A 23,388-nucleotide genomic window follows, 5' to 3' on the forward strand; every position below is an offset into this window, starting at 1 on the left:
GTGCCATGGCAAACTGAGGAGAAGCAGTGCTGCAGTCATGCTTCCAAACCCCTTGCCAAGGGATGACAGGCATTCTCAAGCTCTTCTCTATCTCCTGTTCCTGGCCCCGAATGAGCAGCCTATTCTGTCTTAGTGTGGGCCTGCCAAACCTGGTCTTGGCTATCCAGCTGGAGCTTGGCAGCTAAACATCATATCCTGTGGGGCCTACAGGACAGCTAGGGAGGGACTTTTTACAAGGATGAGGAGGGGGTGATGGCTTCAAAGTGAAAGAAGCTCAATTTAGATTAGATATTAAGAAGAAATTATTTCCAAGTGGGTGGTGAGGCACTGGAAAAGGTTGCCCAGAGAAGTTGTGGAGGCTCCAAGGCTTGAAGTGTTCAAAGTCAGGTTGGATGGGGCCTTGAGCAACTGGAGGTGTCCCTCCCCATGGCAGAGAGTTAGAACTAGATTATCCTTAAGGTCCCTTCTAACCCAAACCATTCTGCTATTTTTTTAAGCATTCAAGCACTGGGGGTGGAGGGTGGCCTGAGACCCCAGCACCCATCGTGCCATGTGCCCAGAGGCCATGACTCCAAACTATCTTGCAGGCAAATAGTGCTTGTCCTTACATCAAGCTCATTCCTAGGGTTGCTCTACTTACTACACCACCTAAATATCTCCTTACAGATATCTGAAGGGACCAGAGAGCAAAGGGGTTTTACATATATCTCTTACTCAGGCCTTGTATGCAAGGCTGAATTTAATTCACAGTAAACAAAATGTTATATTCTAGAAGCAAAACTGACACTACTAATTTTTCAATAAATTAAGGCCTTCAAGGTAGTGTAGCTTAACAGCAGAAATAAGTTCTCAAATGAAAAGTTAATAAAATCTGTCTGACAACATAGATGTTAACATTCCAGCAAAGGCTGCAGCATTTGTGTGAAAACATTTTGGCTCTGATCTCATAGATGACAGAGGCACTGTCAGCAGTAATAGGATCATAACTACATGGGTAATTAACTTGTAATTCCTTACCCAAACAGCAAACTACTAGAAATGTGAGGAAATTACATCAAGTTTAATTGGAAAAGGAGGAAACAGCAAAGCTGTTTCAAGGTCCAATAGGCATTTCCTCTTATACTGTCCCCTGAGCTCACAACATATGTAATGCGGTGTTCTTAAACGGGCTTAAAAATCTCTTGCCAGCAAGGCTGGCTCAGTAGCAAGCTCACAAGCAGAAGATTATGTATGCTGGACAGCTGTGGGTTTGAGTGAATACATAAAGCTCAAATGCTACAGTAATCATAATAATCAGTGATAATACACAGCCTGGCTTCTGTCAGGTGAATCACTACTGAGCTAGACTGAAAGGATATGCTCCACTGAAAACCCTCCCTAGCTGGACCATTGGCCACTTTATTCACTACTGACTTTTCAGAGGTCTAGCATACACATGTAGGATGGGGATGTATGTATATATATAATAAGTGCATGCAACATTATGATAATTTCTGATTTTTTTCCAAATTTTGAATGTTAATATTTTTTTCTAGAGTCTGATCTTGATTCCAACTCAACCCTATAGTAATGCTAATTTAATAGAGAGAAGGACTTTGCCATTAAGTGTTTGCAAAGAACAGAATAGATACTTCCATTTAATTGTGGAGCAATGCAGCCCACATGTCCAGCCATTTGAGTTAGTTTGTGCAGGATGCATGTTTTGTTAATCCCACACTTGATACTCTTCCTAACACCACAGCCTTGGGAGTCACACCTAGAGTCAATGACTGCACTCTGCAGGGTTTATAAATACTACCTCAGAAAGTGAGAGCGTGCTCTGGCTTTAGCAAGGGCTCTTTATAATTGTTCCAAGTACTTCAGATCCAGGAATCCACATTCAGAGCCTTTTCTCAGTGTATGACATTCATCCTGGTGACACTCAAGTAGCACACTGCTGAAGGACAGCTGGGGCACATCTATATTTGTTCCATTGCTCATTACTGGCATGTTCCTATCTGAGCAAAGAGGAGGTCTAGGGTTACGGCAATAAGTCTTCCAACTGCAGTCATAGGAGAGTGGCAGGGAATTGCTTTCCTGTGAATTAATTTTTACTAGGGGAAATACATGTGAAGTTTGATGCCATCTGAGCTATCAGGAGAATTTATGACATCTTAAGAGAGAAGGCAAGTTTTTAGGTAGTGACATTTTTTGTTACAAATTTTCGATAGCTGATGGTCACGGATTTAAACATTCTTCACTGTAATTGTATCTGCGCCTGTAAACCGAGCAAACACGGAGCAATCATCTGAAAATCTTATTTAGGCAGCAGGGTTCCAGACAAGCTTAATTATGGTCATTTTAATCTATGTCATTTGATTTCATTTTGGTAGGAAAAATACTTGTTAATTCATTTTCCTAGTTAGTAGTAGCTTCTACTGCAAGCCTTATTGTTATAATTATGGGGGAAAACCATCTTTGAGGGAGCCAGACAACATTTTCTGGTATGTGTCAAGACCTTTTCTCTGTTTAATATGTTAGAATTTGCATGATATATTTTATTGTCTTTAACATAAATTATATTTCTGCCTAACTCCAGTGTTTTTGCCTATAGTAAGATATTGCTGCTTGTAGAATCCACACCCATGTCTGCAGTGCCAGAAGACAAACAGTGAACTTCTGTGTGTCTTTTCTTACCGATCTGGTAGGCTGGATGGTTTTCAGTCATTGATATAAAACTAGAGTGGGAAATTCCTTAGTATTTTTCACTGGTTCAGGAAGTTGCTTTCTAGTAAGGCACTGTCTGTGCTTTGTTAGCTAAGTAATTCTCAGGAATATTAGTAAAAGATTGATGAAATGAGGTGGTAGCAAGTACTTGAAACTACAAAGACTGTAACAAGTAGTTTGAAAGCAAAGCTTATGTGAAAGCTTCTGCAGAAGCTCTGATAACCTTGATGTCTGACTGACCTTTTGGTTTTTTCAATGTGAGAGAGTGGCTTCAAAGATTTCATACGCTTCACTTACTAGGACTAGATGTAATTATGGTTCATGAATATTCAGCTGACATCTTTCCATTAACTTTATTAATTGTAGTAGCAAATTGCTGATAAAATTGACCTGGGTATAAGAGCAAGTGCAGGGTCCTGCATCTGGGTCGAGGGTAGTTTTGTAGTTGTCATTTTTGTGTGCTGGTGAACAGTGGAAGGCTGCAGCTCTCTCTCTACTAGTGTTATTTCATGTGCTGTTGTTAATACAGTCTGGTTTGGGCAGTCAGTGTTAAAATTGCCTTTAATATTGTTCCACATGCATCTGCTTTATCACATAGCTTCGCAATTTGCTTCTACATGCTGTTTTCACACTGCCCTCATTGCACAGAATGGACAAAGTGTGCAATCTCCAGGTCAGATCTTTCTCTCCATTCAGGGGTCAGACCTGCCTTACTTCCTACTTATGGTATGCTTTATCATGGAGATCATCACTAGTTTTTTTCAGAGCTTTACTTATGTTAAAGTACATATTTTCACAGCACCTGAGAACCCCCAAAAGGCAGTATTCCCCCCTGTTTACTAGAAAGGACCTGAAATCTGGAAACAGAGAATAATGTTAAAAGAAACCCCAAGTCTCAGTATCAAGAATGGCAACTTGAAAAATCCAGACCAGCATTTTTCAGGGCATTTACTATTGTGTTGTATGGCATCAGTGGTCACAAAAGAGGGCATCTTACAGTATGCCTGCCTGATGGTTCTGAAAGTGCACATGACAGCAGCTGAAGAATGAGCAGACTTCAGACCAGGCCATCACCAATTGCACAGGACTGTGCTAAGTGCACCCGAAGCACCATCATAGAGTTGGGCTGAGGATAAGCCTGCTCCACAGTTGGGAAATCAGACATCAGGGTCACAGAGGATGCACTCAGAAAAACATAGGATGCACATCAGAGACAGCTCTCTGCTGTGTGTTGCACAGAGGTGAGAAAAAATAAGCTTCCTATGGCTTCACTCAGATCAAAACTACTGGTTTTGATCTGTTCTATGCCTGCCTCCAGGCCCTATTTCATCTGTTTATTTTTCAGCAGGAAAAACTCATGCTTGATATCTAAGTATGCAACTAAGGACCTTTCTTATCTTTTATAGGCTTGAGACTTGACATCTCAAGAGCCTCACCAAGGATACCAATGTCCTCCAGATCTGGTAGTGCAAGAGAGCATGAAACTAGTGAGCAGTTGCTCAGTTGTTCAGCTTCCCCACCAGTCCCAGAGTCTAGTGAGACTGAGGCTGAAGGTTTGATATTTTACCACATGGATCTTTATGGATCAAAGGATAGGTTTGATATCTTTCCTGAAGAGCTGTCTGGTCAAGGAGACAGATCTCTAGGGGATATGAAAAGGGACTCTGAACTGAGTAGTGAAAAAATCCAGTACTCACAAGAAGCTGGATATGATTTGGAAAAGGAGGTTGCAGAGCTGGCTAAGATGTATGGAATTGATGAGGATAGAGAAAAAGAGCTTGAGCTTCTTGGACATGCAGGGATGGTGGAGAGCAGACGGTCACTTACTCGCACAGGGAAAGCAAGATCACAAGGCTCCATATTTAATGCATCAGAAAGCAGCTCTCCAGTAAAAGGTCGAAGTCAAAGCCCAAAGCAACAGAGACTTCCTGGCAAGGTTTCTCAAGATGAAGATCAGAACAAAGCCAGAGCAGAGGATGAGAGCCCCATATGGTCCAGAGAGGGGCTTAGCAGCGGCAGCATGTCAGATGAGTGGAACAGTCAGGCTGTCAGTGAGGAGGAGGAAGCTGCAGATGTTTTTTGTTCTACCTGCAAGATACCTATCCGAGCTTTTGACAAACTTTTTGGTGAACACAAGGATCATGAGGTAGCTCAGCTCCCCAGTGCTGTGGAAAGTGAAAAGGTAAGAGTAATACAAGTGTAACACCATGTCTCTAAAACAGTGTAGTAAAACATACTAAGAATGACACTGAGTGTTTTGGTAGGAAGAGATTCATAAAAACATGTGCAAGTTGGAAGAGCAGATTGCCCAGATGGAAAACTTTGCCAGTCACTTGGAGGAAATCTTCATCACTGTAGAGGTAAGGCATTTTACCTTGGGCTAAATTTGTGGTGCACTGGTTAGAACAGTTTTAGCAGTCATACTGTTCAGTTGTTAATGAGCTGAGTAATTAGAGTAGCAGAGCACAGAGTTGTCTTGGGATTTGCCTAGGCTGAAGTACTCAGGAAAATTAATCCTAATGGGGTTTTTTGGTTTTTTTTAAGTGGGCTAGTAAAACCATGCTAAGCACTTGCACAGATACTTGACAGAAATAGTGACCCCCCACTCAGGTTATCTTAGTTTTAAATGGCCAAGGACCTGTGGTCTAATTAGTCCACCCAGAGCATACTCCTTGGGTTCACTCAGTTTCATCTACAGAAGTTCCAGTTACAGGCAAACCCCTGGTCCAGCTATAGCACTTCAAGGGTTGTGCTCCTGCTTTGCTAATGGCAACTGGGTAAAGGGGAAGTGGCTCAGCTGGCAGCAAATCAAACTGAAGCAGTAACTCAAGGCACCCACTGTCTGTTCTCTGCTGCATATGGCACAGAAGGACATTAGTTGCTCGAGTAGTGGACAGCTACTGGCAACAAAGCCTCTCTTGCTCCTTAAATCTTCCTTCCTAATGCTCTCTCCAGCAGTGAGTGAGGATACCAGCATTAACTGCTTAGCTTTCCCAGTGTGAATCCATGGATCCCACTGGGTTGCCATGGTTTCTCTCATGGAAGGATGCGTTGGTGGAAATACTTGTGAGATTACGGCTAGGATATATCCCTAGTTGTGCTCCCTGGGTTTAGGTTGGAGACAGTTGTCTTGCATCATTGGTTTTATTATAATTTCTGATGCTGTTAGCAAATCTAACACTGTCTTGTACCTCAGTGGGGGTAAACGATGAGAATAAACCCTTGAAAATGCAAATTAGTCAAACTGCAGCTTCTGTGTACTGGCATTGCCACCCTGGCAAGGAGAACTTTAGGCAGAGCTGAGTAAGATTTTTCCCTGGCTGACCTATGAATCAGGCCTGACACCAAGGAACAAACTTAAAATGCTTTGCAGGAAAACTTTGGGAGGCAGGAGCAGAACTTTGAGGTGCATTACAACGATGCAGTGCAAGTGCTTGCTCAGAAGTATGAAGAACAATTGGAAGCACTGGGGGAAGAGAAGAGGCAAAAGCTGGAAGCTTTATATGAGCAGCTGGTCAGTTGTGGGGAACATCTCAACACCTGCAAGGAGCTGACAGACACAACCCAGGAGCTTTGCCTGGAAAATGACAAAGCCAGTTTTATGAAGGTAAAGTGCTTTAACTGGCAAGGCCCCTTCTAGATGCTCTTTGATGCTTGCAGCTAGTCTCCAGTTGGAAAGTCCCAAGTGGTTTATTGCTAAAGAGCATTTGGAGTGCTCAGCCTATGATGCTGTCACTACTCCAAGTGTTTGACAAGGTGGCATTGACTTAATGAGGGACTACAAAGGGGGGCAAAATGGACAGGCAGCAGTAGAAGTTTGTAACTTGGATGCTTAATGATTTGTGAGTCTCACTGGGGTTCAGAGAGAAGATACCTCTCTGAAAGATTTATCTCAGGAAACTCTGGAAGCACATAGTGTTCATTGCCTCATGCAGGCTCAACTTCCCTGCTCACAGCAGACAGGCTCTGCAACCACTTTGGAAGATGTTTCTTTTTTCTTGCTCATTTTGTTGGAAAGTTCAGCTGAACAGGAAGCTCCAAACTAAATACATCAGGAGCTCCTGCAAAGTGATGAATTATTCCCACTGAGGGAATACTGAGGAGGTGTCAAGAAGTTATTTTTCCTTAGTAGGTAGAAAAATAATTAGGAAAAAAATGAGAATTTTCACTGGTGAGTGATTGCTATGAGTTGTCCTGTGACTCAGGTGGATGGGAGCATTTCTATAGCACAGTCACAGTAACTACTGAAGCAGACAGTAAACAAATTTAACACCTCCAGTCTGCTCCAATGGATCAACTTGCTGTGTCACTCCAACCTGTTGAGTTCTTCACATGAGCTGACTTTTCCCATTTCTCTGCATCTCTGGAAGAACCTTATTTTCTCCTTAGCTCATAAACAGTTTTACATCACCTTTAAGAGTGATTATTCACCAAGAAGCAAATAGCTTTTAGTCATGATCTCCCCACTGCTCAGGTTTCTCCAGGGACCATATGTCTGTCTTCCAGCAAAATGCACTCCTCAGATTCCTTGCAATGCAGATAATTTCACTAAGTTCTTTTCCCCAACTGCTGTTGATTTTTGTTTGTGAAGGATCTGTTGGCACTTTGGACAACTGAGGAAGGATACAGTCCAGAGTCTAGCTGTGCACACACTGGTTATTGCCTGATGTTGCATGTCATCAGTCAAGATCTGCCCATTTGAATGGACAGTTAGGCACAGCTTTGTTCTTAGAGCTGGGTGAGAGCCAATTGGTTCACTCCAGGGCTGCATTTGGAACAATACATGTAAAACAGGTCAACAGCATAGTGTAGCCTGACTCTGGACTAATGCAAGAAATGTATCTTTTCTGTCTTTAACTCTCTCTCTCTCTCTTTTTTTTTTCCTATCTCCTTTTTTTTTTTCTTTCTCCCTTTTTTTTTTTTTTCCCTACAGGCAGCAGTTACCATGGTTGAGAGGTAGTGTCACAGTCTGGACTTTGTGTCACATTTCTTCCTGCTAATTGGACCTGATATTGGAGACACTTGCATGTTCTGGACTCTGTTCAGGCACATAGATGTTACCTAAACTACTAAAGCTATTGAATTCTTCAATATTTCTCTTTTAAAGTGCATCAGGAAAAGTTGCTCTAAGAAGTTTAACACTCAAACCCAATTTTGAGCCAGTTTCCAATAACCCCAAAGGAGAGTTAGAGCATGAGTAAATCACTATTTTCAGCTTAGTCATAAGGAACGAATTTCAGTGACTGAAAAACAGGATTGCTGAAAACAGCTATTGGAACAAGTGCTCTGGATACAAATCCAACCAAAACTGAGCCCCCTAAATAGATTAGTAACAGGCTTATTTATGCATTAATATAGAAGGGTTGAAAGTCAGGCTGTAGCAGCTCAAAGCAGATACTGAAAGATCTTGGAGTAATTGGACGAAGTTCTAAGGCACACAACTCAACTACAAAGTCAACTACAAAAAAAAACCCCAACCAAATAAAACCAACATTTAAATTGGTGGTCACCATTTATGACAAGACAGTTTGTCTGTTGCAAATTCACAAGACCTAGAACCATGAGGCCCCGAGTTAGTTGTGGTGTCATGAATTCAAAGTAATAAAAGTCATGGAACTAACAGCTTGCTCTCCACAGAGAGCAACCACCTGCTCAGCAGCAGTGCGGTGTGCAGAAGCCAGCTCACTGCAGGAGCAGGGCTCACAAAGCCTGGTCCCTCAGTCCCATCAACCAGCTCACAAAGCCTGGTCCCTCAGTTCCATCAACCAGCTCACAAAGCCTGGTCCCTCAGTTCCATCAACCAGCTCACAAAGCCTGGTTCCTCAGTCCCATCAACCAGCTCACAAAGCCTGGTTCCTCAGTCCCATCAACCAGCTCACAAAGCCTGGTTCCTCAGTCCCATCAACCAGCTCACAAAGCCTGGTTCCTCAGTCCCATCAACCAGCTCACAAAGCATGGCCCCTCACTCCCATCAGCATTCAGCTCTGTTTGGCATCCTGGAGCACTGAGCTGATGTGTGTCTATCTCCAAGCAAAGGGCATGGTGAGGCTGACCTGTGTACAACTATGAAAGCATTATTTAAGGAAATGGCTGTTATTTCAGATGTTTCTTCTTACCAATAGGTATCATAGAAAGGTATCTCCAACAGTATGTCTCTTGCAATTGCACATGCCTTTTCTTCCTACAATTACAGGCTGGAAGAATTCTTAAAGAAAGAAGTGGATTTAGAGCTTTCAACACAGCCAGAGTTTGAAGAACGGGTCATAGATTTCTCAGAAGTTGAGCAACTAATGAACTCCATTAATGCTATCCCAGGTACTCATCCTATCTGATCATTATTTCAGACCTATTTGTATTTAATTAGGATATGTATTAAACAGAAGTCCATTACTTCTTTCAAAGGCAAATTGCAAAGGCAGAATTAGCTTCTCCCTAGGTTTTTTCTATTTGCCTATACATACTGAGACACAGAAAGCGATTTTTGCTTTGTTTTGTTTTCCATTTGTTTTCAGTATAAAATTGCCAGAATTACTTGGTTTGGCCTTCCCTGCTTTTGCTAAATGGTTTCCTAGAGGACTCACCAAGACTACCCCTTTCTGTTGTTGGGTCATGTGTGCTTAGTTAGTGATGACTTGTTTTACCTTGTAATTGCTTGAATGAAGTAGAGAGGGACATCAGACTGTTGGAAAGAACAATATGCACTTTTTTTGCCTATATATTGTGTTTTTCTTAAGTAAAATCACATTCACTACTTGCTTGCTGGTGCTGCTGACCCACTGTTGTACAGCTGTTCCTTCATGTCTCCTCCAGAGGCTCCTCTGCCCTGAGCTGGTACACAGCAATGCAGTGCATGTTAGGTGTTACTTCTGCAGGGCAGTGCTGCTCCGTGGGAACAGCAGCCCTCAGAGGCATGGCAGGTCAAGTTTACAGAGAAAGGTTAAGACTTAGGGTTTTGTTGTTTGATTTGAAGCAAGACTAGTTCATACACAAGTTCAGTGACTTGAGTATTATTTATAGCTCCTAACCTTTCTCCATACCCTATTCAATGCCTAAACCTTATGCAAACACCTTTGTGAGAAGGGACATGTTTGCCTGCGAGTAACTTTCCACACCTATACAGTCAAAAACTGACCTGTTTTCCCCTTTGCAGCTCCTTGTGCCCCTGTGATCAATCCCCAAGCACCCAATGCAGCAACTGGCACCTCACTGAGAGTTTGCTGGGGTCTCTTCTCAGATGACACTGTTGAGTGTTACCAGCTGTGCTATAAACCAGTGAGCCATGAAAGGCACAGTGATGAACAAGCAGGTAAGCAGCCCTGGACCCAAGGACACACCTCAGCCCTCCACTGGCAAAACCAGCTGGTTTCAAAATGCTACTGTGCACTTTCTGTGCACTGTTTTCACCATCAAAACTGTTATATCTGCCACTATGTTTCCTGCTTCTGGCTTTGTCACTCTTCCCCTGACAGGCTGCCATGCTGCCAGATGCAGAGAGCAAAAACAGGATGGGGTGGTAGCTGGGACAGCAGGACTGGGAAGAGGACAATGGAGAGCCAAGTCTCAGCAGTAGCATTTCCTTTACAGGAGAGCAGGCACACATGTGCTGCATCTGCTGCAAAGCACACAGTTTTTACAGAGAGCAATCCATTATACTATCAGCACACCCACGGAACCCCCACAGTCATTTTACAGTTTATCTCAGTGCTAATAATAGGCTGTAACTCCCCATTATCCATATGCACCAAAAAAAGAACCACTGGACTATCCTAAAATGTCCAAGCCTTGTTACAAAACTGTCTTTGCTAATAATACTCTTGCAAAACCTTTTACTGAAACTACCCAGTCACTTCTCCAGCAAAAGCAGAAGCCAGTAGAGTGCTAAATGACCAGTTCAGAAAGAAAAGCAGGGATGCAGAGCAGCATCAACTCCCTGTAATCCAGGAGGAGGCAGCTAATGACCTCTTGTGCTACCTGGGCACTCCTAAGTCCTTGGGGTTGGGTGGGATTCACCTAAGTGTGCTGAGGGAGCTGGTAGAGGAGCTTGTCAAGCCTCTCTCCATCATTTCTCAGCAGCCCTGGTTAACAGGGGAGGTGCCATTCAACAACTGTAGGCTTGCCAGCGTGACATCCATCTACAAAAAGGGCCAAATGGAAGATCCAAAGAACCCCAAGCCTGTCAGCCTGCTTGAGGGGAGGAAGACACTGCAGAGAGATCTGGGCAGGTTAAATCAATGGGCTGAGGTCAGCGGAGCAAGGCCTGACAAGTCCAAGTGCCAGGTCCTGCACTTAGGTCACAACAACTCCAAGCAATGCTAAAGGCTTGGGGCAGAGTGGTTGGAAAGCAGCCTGGTGGAAAAGGATGTGGGGGTGCTCATGGGCAGCTGGCTGAACATGAGCCAACAGTGTGCCCTGGTGACCAGTGTGCATCCTGGCCTGGATCAGGAATAGTTGTGTCTAGCAGGAGTAGGGGAGTCACTGTGCTCCTGTTCTCAGCCCTGGGGAGGCCACAGCTTCAGTACTGTGTTCAGCTGTGGGAACCACAGTAAAGGAAAGACACTGAGGTCCTGGAAATTGTCCAGAGAAGAGCAATGAGGCTGGTGAGGGGTTTGGAGTGCTGGCATAGGAGAAGCAGCTGAGGGAGCTGGAGTTGTTTAGTCTGGAGAAGAGAAGGCTAAGGGGAGAACTTACTGCTATGTACAGCCACCTGGAGGAAGTTAGAGTGAGGCTTGTGCTGGTCTCTTCTCCCAAGTAACCAGCCATAGGACAAGAGGAAATGGGTTACAGTTGTGACAAGGAGGGGTTTAGATAGGACATAAGGAAAAATTTCTTTGGTGAGGCATTGGAACAGGCTGTCCAGGGAGGTGGTGGAGGTGTTCAAGAAGCATGCTTCAGGATATAGTTTAGCCGGCATGGTAGCTGGGTTACAGTTAGACTCAATAGCCTTAAAGGTCTTTTCCAATCTTAATGATTCTATGATTTTGTGATTCTATTCCAGTTTTTTAAGATGAAGAATGAGTGGTTAGCTCCTTCCTTCTTTCAGAAGCTAATGTGTTACCTGATTACTGCTTCCTTACAGGAAAGCATGGTGAAACAGCTTGACAGCTGATCAAAGGGCATGGAGCACAAGGAGCTCTCTGGAACTCAGCACACAAAACAGTGTGCCCCAACTTGATTATTTGAGGCAGCCTTGGGGAAGAGTATAAAGTTACTGTAGATGCTTTGTTGTTTTCATTTCAGAGCACATGCTAAAAGTCAAAGAAACGTACTGCACCATCACTAATCTGCTGCCGAACACACAGTATGAATTTTGGGTCAGTGCTTTAAATGCCTCTGGTATCAGTCCACCAAGTGAGAAAGCAGTTTATGTAACAGGTAAAAATATTTTGTTCATATTACTATGTGACCTTCCTAGTGAGATTCACAGTCATCTCTGGGTTTTATGCCAGTAATGCTTTCTGGGTGCATTGTTTCTTCTGATCTAAGTCTACTGACTGCATGAGGATTTCCTGCTTTCACTTGGAGAGCCTATCAGGACAGTTGTCCCTGCATTAGAGCTGAAGAAACTGAAGCACAGAGACAAAATAATGTCTTTAAATGCAAGCATGTAGAAGAGCTGGGAATGAAGCCCAAGTCTCACAGTTCTGCCAAGTGGATGCTAGCCCCTCCTTTTATTGGCCAGTAGGTACTTTGTGATTTCACCTGCTGTGCTGCCCTTTGTAACTGCAGTTCAGTCAAGCACATCTTGTGAAATTCTGACATGCAATTGAGCAAGTCAGAGTGAGACCTTAAAGCACTCATTCAAGAGTCTTTGACATCTTAGGGCAGAGAAGAGATGCACCTCTGTGACAAAGATAAACCAAATGATAGGAAGAAATTGGTTGTGTAATCAGTCTCTATCTATGTTACTTCTCTGATTAATTCTCTTGGGATCTTTATAGTCCAAATTAAATCTTTGAACAGCACTGTTAATTGTCCTGCCTGCTGTTCATTGTCCATTGGGGAAGCAGGTTTCTTTATAGTATTAGTAAACAACAACTTTGTTCTATATTCTAAGTCTTCAAAGCATGCTTGTTGCAAACATCTTCAAGCAACAGCTTAAAATTGTTCTTTTGCCTACTTTGCAGCTCCTTCACCACCTACTATAAAGACTGGAAAGATCCGAAGCTGTGAAAACGCAGCACTGGTGTGCTGGGAATCTAGAGACCTTAACCCTGTTGATTCCTACACAGTTGAATTGTCCAAGGTGACAGATGAAGAAGACAGCAATAATATTACTGAGTGAGTCACTATTCTATGCAGTCCGTAACCTGTAGAGATGAAACCATTTCAAGTCGTGTGGCATCAGATAGCACTAAGGAAGGACCAATGCCCCTGTGGTGAATTCACCTTCATAAACATTCCTCTTAAAATTAATTGTATAAATGTTAAATGAAAATGACAGTACAGGGTATGGGAGAAGTATAGAAGCCAATGTAAAAATCTGCATACTCTGTCACAGACTACCTCTTGCCCCCACTACTGAAAACTGTGCTAGGTAGAGTGTTGCAGGGCAGGGGAACCAGGTGATCAGACCCAGTCAGCATGGTTCATGAAAGGTTGATGAACCTGATCTCCTTCTACAACAAGGTGACTTGCTTAGTGGATGAGGGAAAGGCTGTAGATGTTGTTTACCTAGACTTCAGTAAAGCTCTTCTCCTGGAGAAACTGGCTACTCATGGCTTGGATGGGTGGATGCTTCACTGGCTAAAAAAAAATGACTGAATGGCCAGGCCCAAGGAGTGATCTTAGATGTCTTTTCCAACCAAAATGGTTCTATTAGTCTATGATTCTATGTTGTGGACAGATTACAAGAGAAACTGATCATGTAATCTCATCTTTGTGGTTCAGAAAAATAATCTTAAATACCTGTTTTTCTTCTCTGCCCTCTCATTTGCCATGGATGTATTTTCTGTAGATCTATTGTTGGGATTCCTAACTGTGAAGTCTTAATTCACCTCCAGCCAACACAAAGCTATCACATCTGTGTTAGAGCCCTAAACCTGGGTGGTTCCAGTGAAAGAAGTGAGCCTGTCCTGATACACACCACAGGTACTGTACAGCTCGGAACAATTCCAGCAGCTGATTGCAGCATCTGTTATCTCAACAGACAGATTCCTGCTGGTTTCAATGGCCTCTGGATCAGGTCCTAATCTTTTGCATCTAACTGCACACAGGGTAACCTTTAGGGAATGAAAACCCCTCACTTTTTGTAACAATAAGTGCATTGCTTTAGCTCTGTAATTTAATATTTTTTTTCTGTCCAATACCTTTGACACTTGAAAGTGACAAATTTCTGATCATTTTACAAGACAATATCACCCCAGCGCCTCCAGCTGTTGCCAGCTTGCCAAGTACACATATGCCAGTGAAGAAAATTGTAGTGCAATTTTACTTTACCTCAGAGATTACCTTGTAATGATGCTGCTGCTGCTCCTGGAAAGTATGGTTGAGACAGTCAGCACTTTCCAGAGTCTTTTGGATATTCAAAAATCTTTCTTTGTCTCCAGCTCGACTGGGGAAGCTCTGAGGGCTGGTTCCCTTTATTCATCAGGAAAAAGGCAGGCCAGCTCTCAGCTAGAAGCTTTGCATTTGGTGACTGATATAGCATGATCACCTCTGTTTTCAGTGCTACACTAGGCAAGGATTAACTTCTAGAGGGAAGTTGGAAGCCCTTTCCCCTCCCAACCATCTAATCAAAGCTCATTTTAATGTTACAGGTAGACATCTGTTTTCATCTTCAGCGCTGCCATAATGATGCTGCAGCTTCACTGGGGTGTCTTAAACCTCCCACACTGCTCACAGGTGCATTCACACCACACCTCCACACCTGTGTCTCTACTGCCCTTACTTTCCATGAGAGATTTACAAATTGTGCTTACTCAGCAAGCTGACCATGCACCCACTAACCTGCAAAAGGCTACGTTTCAGTAAGGAACCTGTCTGCTGCACACCAGTGGCACCACAGAGCAGAAATGGTCATTCTTAAAGACTGTCATTGTCATACCATTGTTTCTGGGTATTTCAACTGCTTAAATCAAACTCAGTGTTTGGATTTGCCAGTTCTGCTTGCAGAGCATGTGTTTGTTTTCAGCAGCACATGCCCATAATGGCCCTGTCATTGTATTGTATTGGCACTGGAGTAACTTGCAGCTCGATTATAATGATTTCATTGGGATTAGCATGAAGAGATCTGTCTTCTCTGAGTCAACATTATGCAAACAGCTGATGCAAATGGATCTGTCAGCTGCAAGTGCTCACCTCCAACACTGGGAATGACCTTTGATTCTTCCTTACCCGGGGTGGATACACAAACACCAACTACAAACAGCAGCTGTGACGTACGTGGCTGCTCATCAGAGTGCAGTGTGTCAGACCTGCTTTGTGAAGTCTCCAAAGGGAGAAGAGCAGAATTACTTTTGTCCTGGTTTGGCTTAGCTGATTTACCTCTCTGAGGGCTGATCTGATGAAGAGGTGCTGAGGCATAAGGGATGCTGCATGTGGCACCTTTGTAGAGATCTTGTCTCTCAAACTGTGCCTGGCATTTTTTGCAGAAGAGTAAGACCATGGAGGGGCCTTTAAGCCCCCTCTCTCCTTTCAGTGATTAAAAATGGATCACTTCAGGTCTGAGGAAGATGACTTGAAACTGGACAGTCCATTGCAGGGAAGACACCTCATCTCTGCCTAACTAATCCCTGCACAATGCCCACAGCTTTGAGCCCTAGTTGGATTCAAAATCAGATTAAGGCTCCCTTTCTGATTCTCCAAGGCTGTAACTAAACAGTGTTAAGCTATAAAGCACCCATGTATTTGAAAAACTCTGAATGGACACGTTTGCCCTCTCAATAGTAGCCACAGATTCCTTACAGAGCACTAGTCAATCATTTTGTGAATCCAAACAGCATTTCCTCACATCCTTGCTCCAAGCCCTAATGCCATAAGGAGTTTCTGGAGTTACCCTCAGGCATTCTCTCTTGCAGGCACCTACTTCTGCCTTAATGAGGACACAGCCCATCCTTTACTGGCGATCCTAGATGATGGATTTACAATTGCATGTGATGAACTGGAAAACCCAGAGTGTGATCTGCCTGTCTATGATAACAGTTTTACAAGGTATATGGAAGAATTCCAACTGCAACTAATGTGTGTGGTATGTCGCTGCTTTGCACACACTGACACACCCCTAGCTGGAATTTAAGTCCACTAAAAAGGTTTACTGGCACTGCAGCTCTCTTCACCTTCTAGCCAGGCATTGACCAAGTGAAACTTCCAGACTATGTGTGTGTGTATCATGTATGGTAGGTTTTTCCTTTTTGGTTTTTGCATAAGTGACTATGATTGTCCTCAATTTTGGACAACTGCATACATCTTTGTCAGGCCTTATGAGGTACTCATCTTTTACATAATTACATATATTTTAAGGGCTCCATTCAGTTTGAAACTAGGCTTTCTCCATAGTTCCTTGAAGAGTAAAACTCCATATCCATTCAGCCAGGCCCCACAGCTTCACTAGTTACCATTCCTGAACACCACTACTGAACTCCCTCTGGCTTGCAGCTCTTTTCTGAGAATTCCTAAGTTGACTAACATATGCTAGCTACAACATCTCCCTTTGCATGAGATGTCCACCAACTTCTATTAAATTCCAAAACTTTCTTCCCAGGTAATATTTACATGGCCCCAAACCACCAGGAAAATTGTCACAAGAAAAAAAAAAGGCAATTTTGGGGTTCTCTTTCAATTAGAGAGAGCCAACATCTGCACCCTTCCAAGACCTGAGAAGCTGCTCCTCTCTGCTGGCTGTTGCTCCCTCACTCCTACTGCTTCCTCTGCAAGCTGCCAAGGTGCATAGTGTGCAGGAGTCTCTGCCCATCTTTCATTGGTCTTGGTTTCACACAAGGAGATTTAGAGGCTAGTTTTATGTAGCTGTGTCCAAGGGAAGCCACCAAACACTCACCTTATATCAGTTACAGCAAATACTACAGGATGGGCAAAAAATGCCCATTGGTGCTCTGGACAGGTGGCCTCCTTTGGAAAGGGTTTGTGTGGTTCAAAGCACAGCTGATCTGTTTGGGCTTTTAAACTAGATGCCAGGAAGTGTCTAGTGGGGCCTTCAAACAGCTCTCATTGATTTTGTAAGTTTAAATTTCTTCCATTAGTTGCTCTTTGGGGCTTAAGCATCAGTTGGAAGTTAATGCAAGTTTATAACGAGGATTACAGATGCAGCCAGCCACAGTTACATACAAACCTGCTTAGACATGTTAAGTAACACTGAGCTAAATTTGCACATTAGAAATCTGTTGCTGAAAGATCTGGCTGGTACTGTTTGGGCCTACAGGTGTTCCTTTCAAAAGAGAATTAGGCACTTTGGCATTGAAGTGAGAGACTTAGCTTGCTGAAATGCATGTTTACAGCCAGAACCACCATATAACCAGGACAGGCATCTGCAGACAGAATAATACAAGCCCACAACTTAGTTCTTCCATGGAAATGCATTGTTGCTACTACATTCTACTACTCAGTAGAAAAGAGCCAGGAGATAGACAATTCTCATAGTTAAAGTCATCATGATAAGACTAAATGGGATTCATAGAATGGTTTAGATTGGAAGGGATCATCTAGTTCCCACTCCCCTGCCACACCTTCCACTAGGCCAGGCTGCTCAAGGCCTCATCCAACATGGCTTTTAACACCTCCAGGGAGGGGGCACCCACAACTTCCCTGAGCAACCTGTTCCAGTGTCTCACCACCCTCACTGTAAATAATTTCTTCCTAATCTCTCTTCTAAATCTACCCTCCTCAAGTTTAAAGTCATTGCCCTTTGTCCTATCACAAGCCCTTGTAAAAAGTCCTTTCCTGGCTTTCTTGTAGGCCCTCTTCAGGTACTGGAAGGCTGCTTCAAGGTCTCCCTGGAGCCTTCTTTTCCCTAGGCTGGACAGCCCCAGACCTATAGGAGAGGTTCTCCAGCCCTATGATCATTTTCATGGCCCTCCAGCAGCTCCATGTCACACTTCCACAGGGTGCTTTTATGTTTCACATAAACAGCTAGAGCTGGCACTCAGTCTGAACTCTGGGACTGTCTGATGCCACTGTGAACTTTCAGAATTCTTAGACCAAGATACTGTGAAAAAATAATAAGAAAGCTCTCCAGCTGAAATGACTAAAGTTCACAGACTCTTCTTTGTGAAGTTTGTGTGATCTCCAAGAATCTAATTAATTTCCTTACCACAGCAGCTCCTATGGTGTAACTTAGGTTTGCCTTGGTGCCTTTGCAGCTCTCATTCTGTGGTAATATTTTGCTCACAGATGTTGACTCCTTCATTCTGCATCATTCTTTTTCCTTCTCAAGCTGTAGCAAGATAGCCTCACTGAGTCCTGATTTCAGCAGCCTTTAAACTACTCCCAAGACAACTACATGCACTTGCAATGAACCATACACTTGCTTTAAACGATTGCTGCTGAGATGGCAGAGTACACCTTGCTGTGCATGCCTGTCCTGACACTGCAGGCCCCTTGAATGCCAAGTGCCGTTCTTTCTCAGCATCACCTAGAGGTAGGCCAGCTCAGTCTCTGCCAGCAACATCCTTTGCCTTTGGAATTTACAACTTTAGATGACCCTACCACAGAAACATACAGGTTTTGTGTGACTACCCATTCGAAACTGAAGGCGTGTTTTGAAACCTGCCAGCTCTTGTGATGCAGCAATGACAGCTAGTTAATATACCATGTATTTTTCCTTAGGAGAAGAGTGTGGTTTTACAGGACCATGTTCCTCTCTTAAATCGAGTTAGTGTTTCAGAAGCATTTGACATGGGTTCTTTTGCCCAACTTTCTTGCTTCAGAATCTGTCATTTTGCAGACTTGTGTCTTCTGAGTGCCCAGCTCCTCTCAGTCTGTAAGTCAAGCTGAAGGGTCTCTCCCACACATCTTTTGAAAGAATTACCTTCTACATGGTTCCTATCATAAAGGCTAGGAATCACAGTCTGCTGTTACATTTTTTTACAGCCTACTTACCTCTGCATATTCTGAGCTCTCCTTCTGTGTTCAATTCTTGCTGGTCCCTCCAAACACAGCATAGGCAGGGCTCCTCCTCTACAGCTGCCCCAGGTAGTTCATGCTGTTACAGTGCTCAGTTCCTGATGGTGAGTAACATTTCAAGCCCTGGGCTGGTCAGGATGCAAGTACAAAATCTGTGGCCCTTTTTCCTTGCTATACTGGGGTTCATTGGAGCACTCTCTTAACAAGTAGTAACTTTCCCAGAAAACTCAGCCAGCATAGGATGATGTTCTCCCTGTGTCTGAAAGTGCCCAGGGCACTCATTTTATACAAAGCTACCCACAGGTAAAAACAGGGTAAGTGTCACAAAGACAGGCCCTCAGCCTGTAGACTTTGCTGTAGCCAACAATCTATGCTGCACTGCTAAGGAGACATCAAAAGTGGCTTTTGTTTATTGATATGTATAGTCCAAGTGCATTACATACCTGAACACTGTAAATAACATTGCAGAGAGTCCCTGACACAGCATGTATTCCTATCTGCCTCTCACAGATGCATTGGGATCCTGGGCAGTCTGATCCCATTTCCAGGAAAGCACTACTGGGAGGTGGAAGTTGCAGAAGATACGGAGTACAGAATTGGTGTGGCTTTTGAAAACACTCCGAGACATGGTTATCTGGGGGCAAACAACTCGTCCTGGTGCATGAGGCATATCATCACACCATCAAGGTAAGGGCTGCACAGGTTCCAGATCTGCTTACAGGAACATGTAAGCTGCATGTACATCTGCAGGCAGAGCAGCTGAGGGCCCCTGATGGCAGGGGTCAGCCAGAGATTTTGTATCAAATCTAGACCAAGCACTTATCCAGGCGCCTCTGACATTCCACCATTGCACTGTGAACTGGTATTGAAAGGGTACTGGCACCTTTAACCAAATCCTCTTCCTTAATGACATTCTCACCTTGAAACAGGCAGTCTGAGCAACAGATCTGAATAAAATCTTAGCTGTAAGGGTTTTGGGTTTAGGTCACTGAATCCCCAGCGGGAAGACAGAGAGTAATAGATCCACATAACCTATAACCTACGGATCTGGCTAAACCCAGTTGTATGCAGTTGGTTTCATGCTCTCCTATCTATGGAAGTACCTCACAGCCATAGCTGCAGGCAGAAAGGGCAGCTCCTCTTTGTCCCAGCTGAACCTGCTGTCTCTCCCCCAGATACCATTATGTTAGCACCTTTGCCTTTGATTCCCGTGTGAGACTGGGACACCCTGTGAAGAATTCAGGAGGAAGAAAACAAATCACACCCCCAGGCATCCCTGACTACTTCTTGTCTGAATGGCTCACTGCCCAGCCTGCAGGAGTTGTCAGGGTGCTGTTGGGTCGCCTTGAACAGGGAGCCTGCAGAACACTTGAGTGTCTTCAGCATGTTAAGGATGGCATAGCACAAGCCCAAACCTGCCTGTCCTCTGCCTGCTGGTACACAGGGAGGTTTTAGATGGGAGCTCAGTTGGCTGGAGCACACACTCCTCCTCAGGCGCCTGCTGCATACCCATTGTCCTCAGCAGTGCTGGCACTGCCTCCCACTCAGCAAGAAATGCTGCTTAATGAGACCAAACCCACTAAAGCTAATGACTTCCCCTTACACTGCAGGCAGGCTAATGGGATTTCCTTGCTACATTGAGCTAAGAGGTACATTGAGGTTTGTTCTCTTTCTTCTAGAGCAATCATCAAATGTTTTGGGTTGGAAGACTTTTCAAGGTCACGTAGTCCCACCTCCATGCAGCAAACAGTGACATCTTTAACTAGGTCAGATTACTGGAAGCCCTGCTCAGTTTTTCACCATCCTCATTATGAAAAAAAATGCTTCCTTTTTTCTAGTCTGACCTCCCCTCTTCCAGTTTAAAACCATCACCCCTTGCCCTGTCGCAAGAGGCCCTGGTAAAAAATGTCCCCATCTTTCTTATAGGTCCTAGTGAGCATGGACTTCAGAGAGAAAAAGAGAGCTAGGCCATTGCTCAGTTTGAGTCAGTCATATCTATTTCAGCTGGGAAATTTTCTCAGGCTTGAGTGGTGTGAGTGGAGGTAGTTAGTAAAGAAGCTGGCCCTTAAGGAATACCAGAGAACTCACTTCCCCTGAGTAAATCTCATTTCTGCTCACAAGTCTCAGATTTTTGGTTGCACCACACCACCCTAGGGAGAGCGGAGTAACTGTTAAAAGACCTCAGCACTACTCAGTGACTGCATGAGGAAGAGGGCTATCCTCATGACAAAGCTGTGTGTTGAAAGCACATCTCTCTGGCCTCCAATAATCCATAGTTCAGGAATCACTATTAAAAGACATCACCATCTAGTATATGAGCATGAAGACTGGAACTTCCCCATCAACACTACACTGGCTGAGCAGGGAGGTCTTGTAGGAAAAGCAGCCAGAATGTTGTTTAGAGAGTGGAGTTTGGAAAAATGTCCCATAGTTAGGAGGGTGCCTAGCCACACTGAGTCAGGCAGCTTCTGCCCACGGGATTAGGCTCCTTTGCTGCTGCTGTGAAGGTGGGCATCAGCAGTTCCTCCAGCACTGGCAGGAAAGAGGTCTCAGGTCCTCAGGGAGCACATGGGGAGCATGGCAAGACCTAGAACAGAACTGAGTTCATCTCAGCAATGCCCTTCTTAGCATGCTTACAGCTAGGGGCAAGGCTGAGGACATGACAAGGGCAAGCCTAACTTGTATAACAGAGGGCAGCTCCTTCATGCAGGAAGGGACTTCAAGGCTAAGCCTAGTGGCAAGGGCACATACTCCCATTTATGGGACACTGACATTGCCCTCCATGGTCTGTAGGAAAAAAAACCAGAAAGTCCCAAGTACTACATCCAGGTCTGGAGCCCTCAATACAGGAAGGACATGGACCTGAGGGAGCAGGTCCAGAGTGCCACAAAAATGATCAGAGGGTTGGAGCACCTCTGCTATGAAGACAGGCTGAGGGAGCTGGGGTTGTTCAGCCTGGAAAAGAGGAGGCTCCAGGGAGACCTAATACTGGCTTTCCAGTACCTTAAGGAGGCCTACAAGGATGGAGAGAAATTGTTTCCATAGGCCTGTAGTGGTAGGCTGAGCAGCAATAGCTTCAAACTAGAGAAGAGCAGATTTAGATTTGATATTGGGAAAAAGTTCTCTACCCTGAGGGTGGTGGAACACTGGAACAGGTTGTCCAGGGAGGTGGTTGAGGCCCCACTCCTGAATATATTCAAGGTCAGGCTTGAGAGGGCTCTGGGCAACCTGATCTAGTTGAGGATGCTCATGCTTACTGCAGAGGGGCTTGCACGAGATGACCTTTGGAGGTCCCTTCCAACCCAGACCATTCTATAATTCTATGCTTTGACTATATCTAAGGGCTACCACACACCCCATGGCAGCCAGAATGGGGCATGAGACAAGGCTTGTTGCCCAGGTTAGACAGGCAGGCCTGAGCCTGCTCCTCAGCAAACAGACACTGCTCAGCAAACTGGATGGGACCGGGACAGTAAGCACAAAGCACACAGAAGGGAGCAACTTGGAAGCAAGAAGCATACTTGGGAACATACATACACAAAGCTCCTCCTTTTGGGAGCAGCCAGGGTGCCCTCAGGTTTTGTTGTCTCTCTTGCCTACAGGCACAAGTATGAATTCCTGCACAACGGGATGACCCCAGATATCAGAATTACTGTCCCCCCCAGAAGAATTGGCATTCTGCTGGACTATGAGAACTGCAGGCTCTCATTTTTCAATGCAGACATTGCTCAGCACCTTCATACATTCAGCTCCCACTTCCAGCATTATGTCCACCCCTGCTTTGCTTTGGAAACACCTGGTATCTTACAGATACATACTGGAGTTGCAACACCCCCATGGACTGCCCTCCTATAACCCCTGTTCTGCAGATACCACACCTATGTATAACCTGCACTGAGCAATGCCCTTTCAGCATTAGCTGCTCCATCATGCCCATTGTAAGCCTGCTCTCTCCCAACAGAGCAAAGCAACCCTGACCCGAAACAGCTGCCAGGCCTGAGCCCTTGTGTCCCTTCTATCCTGTTAGACAGGATTGAGCAGAAACCCACTTTGATCAGAAACCCATCAGCACCATAGAATTCTCCAGTTTGACACCATCCTTTTGAGGTGATGTTGTCACCAGGCAGCAGTGCCAGCTGGTGCCCCCAGTACCCATCTGATGCCTAGGAAACTCCTCTGTTCCAGAACAATCAATTCCACTCTTCAATCTGCTGAAGAGCTACAATTGCAAAGAAAAACAAAAATAGCAAAAGTACAGCTGCTAGACAGAGCTGAGAACACTCCAACCACGAAGCTCATCTCACAATCAAGATTTTTGTTGCTACATGAAGTCTGTGGCAGAAGATGATCAAATCCGTCTCCCCTGTGGGTGAACTGCTGGGACCTAGCATGCACAGTGAGGCGTTTTGGAATACCCAAGCATGCACTCCAGTCTGCAGTATTAAAACACACTTTTACAGAATGCCCAGGCTTCTCATTCATTCATCCAGGGGAAAACCAAAATCAAATGAAAGCAAACCCAACAGACCAAGGCCTTCTGCAGTGCTTGGTCGCCCCTACAGAGAAACCTACAGCATCATTTTTAGCCATGCTCATTTTCACACGCGT

General features: G+C 44.4%; 1 protein-coding gene across 2 annotated transcripts; it reads left to right on the plus strand.

Annotated features, from left to right (window-relative positions):
- The first annotated feature begins 2,038 nt into the window (after positions 1-2,038).
- FSD2 (fibronectin type III and SPRY domain containing 2) lies at positions 2,039-23,242 on the plus strand. Of its 2 annotated transcripts, none has more exons than XM_068143703.1 (13): positions 2,039-2,483; positions 4,113-4,888; positions 4,971-5,066; positions 6,080-6,313; positions 7,640-7,662; positions 8,900-9,021; positions 9,857-10,012; positions 11,944-12,078; positions 12,831-12,984; positions 13,661-13,794; positions 15,723-15,855; positions 19,291-19,467; positions 22,966-23,242. In XM_068143703.1, exons 2-13 carry the CDS (start codon positions 4,154-4,156, stop codon positions 23,126-23,128), a joined length of 2,262 nt encoding a protein of 753 aa, XP_067999804.1. In that variant the 5' UTR covers positions 2,039-2,483; positions 4,113-4,153; the 3' UTR covers positions 23,129-23,242. The 2 variants fall into 2 exon arrangements, with proteins under 2 accessions (XP_067999804.1, XP_067999803.1); XM_068143702.1 differs by having other exon boundaries at positions 22,383-23,058.
- The last annotated feature ends 146 nt before the right edge of the window (positions 23,243-23,388 follow it).

This window comes from Melanerpes formicivorus, unplaced genomic scaffold, assembly GCF_026170545.1.
Source record: "Melanerpes formicivorus ecotype bairdi unplaced genomic scaffold, bMelFor1.0.p_v2 SCAF_10, whole genome shotgun sequence".
NCBI classification, from domain to species: Eukaryota; Metazoa; Chordata; class Aves; order Piciformes; family Picidae; genus Melanerpes; species Melanerpes formicivorus.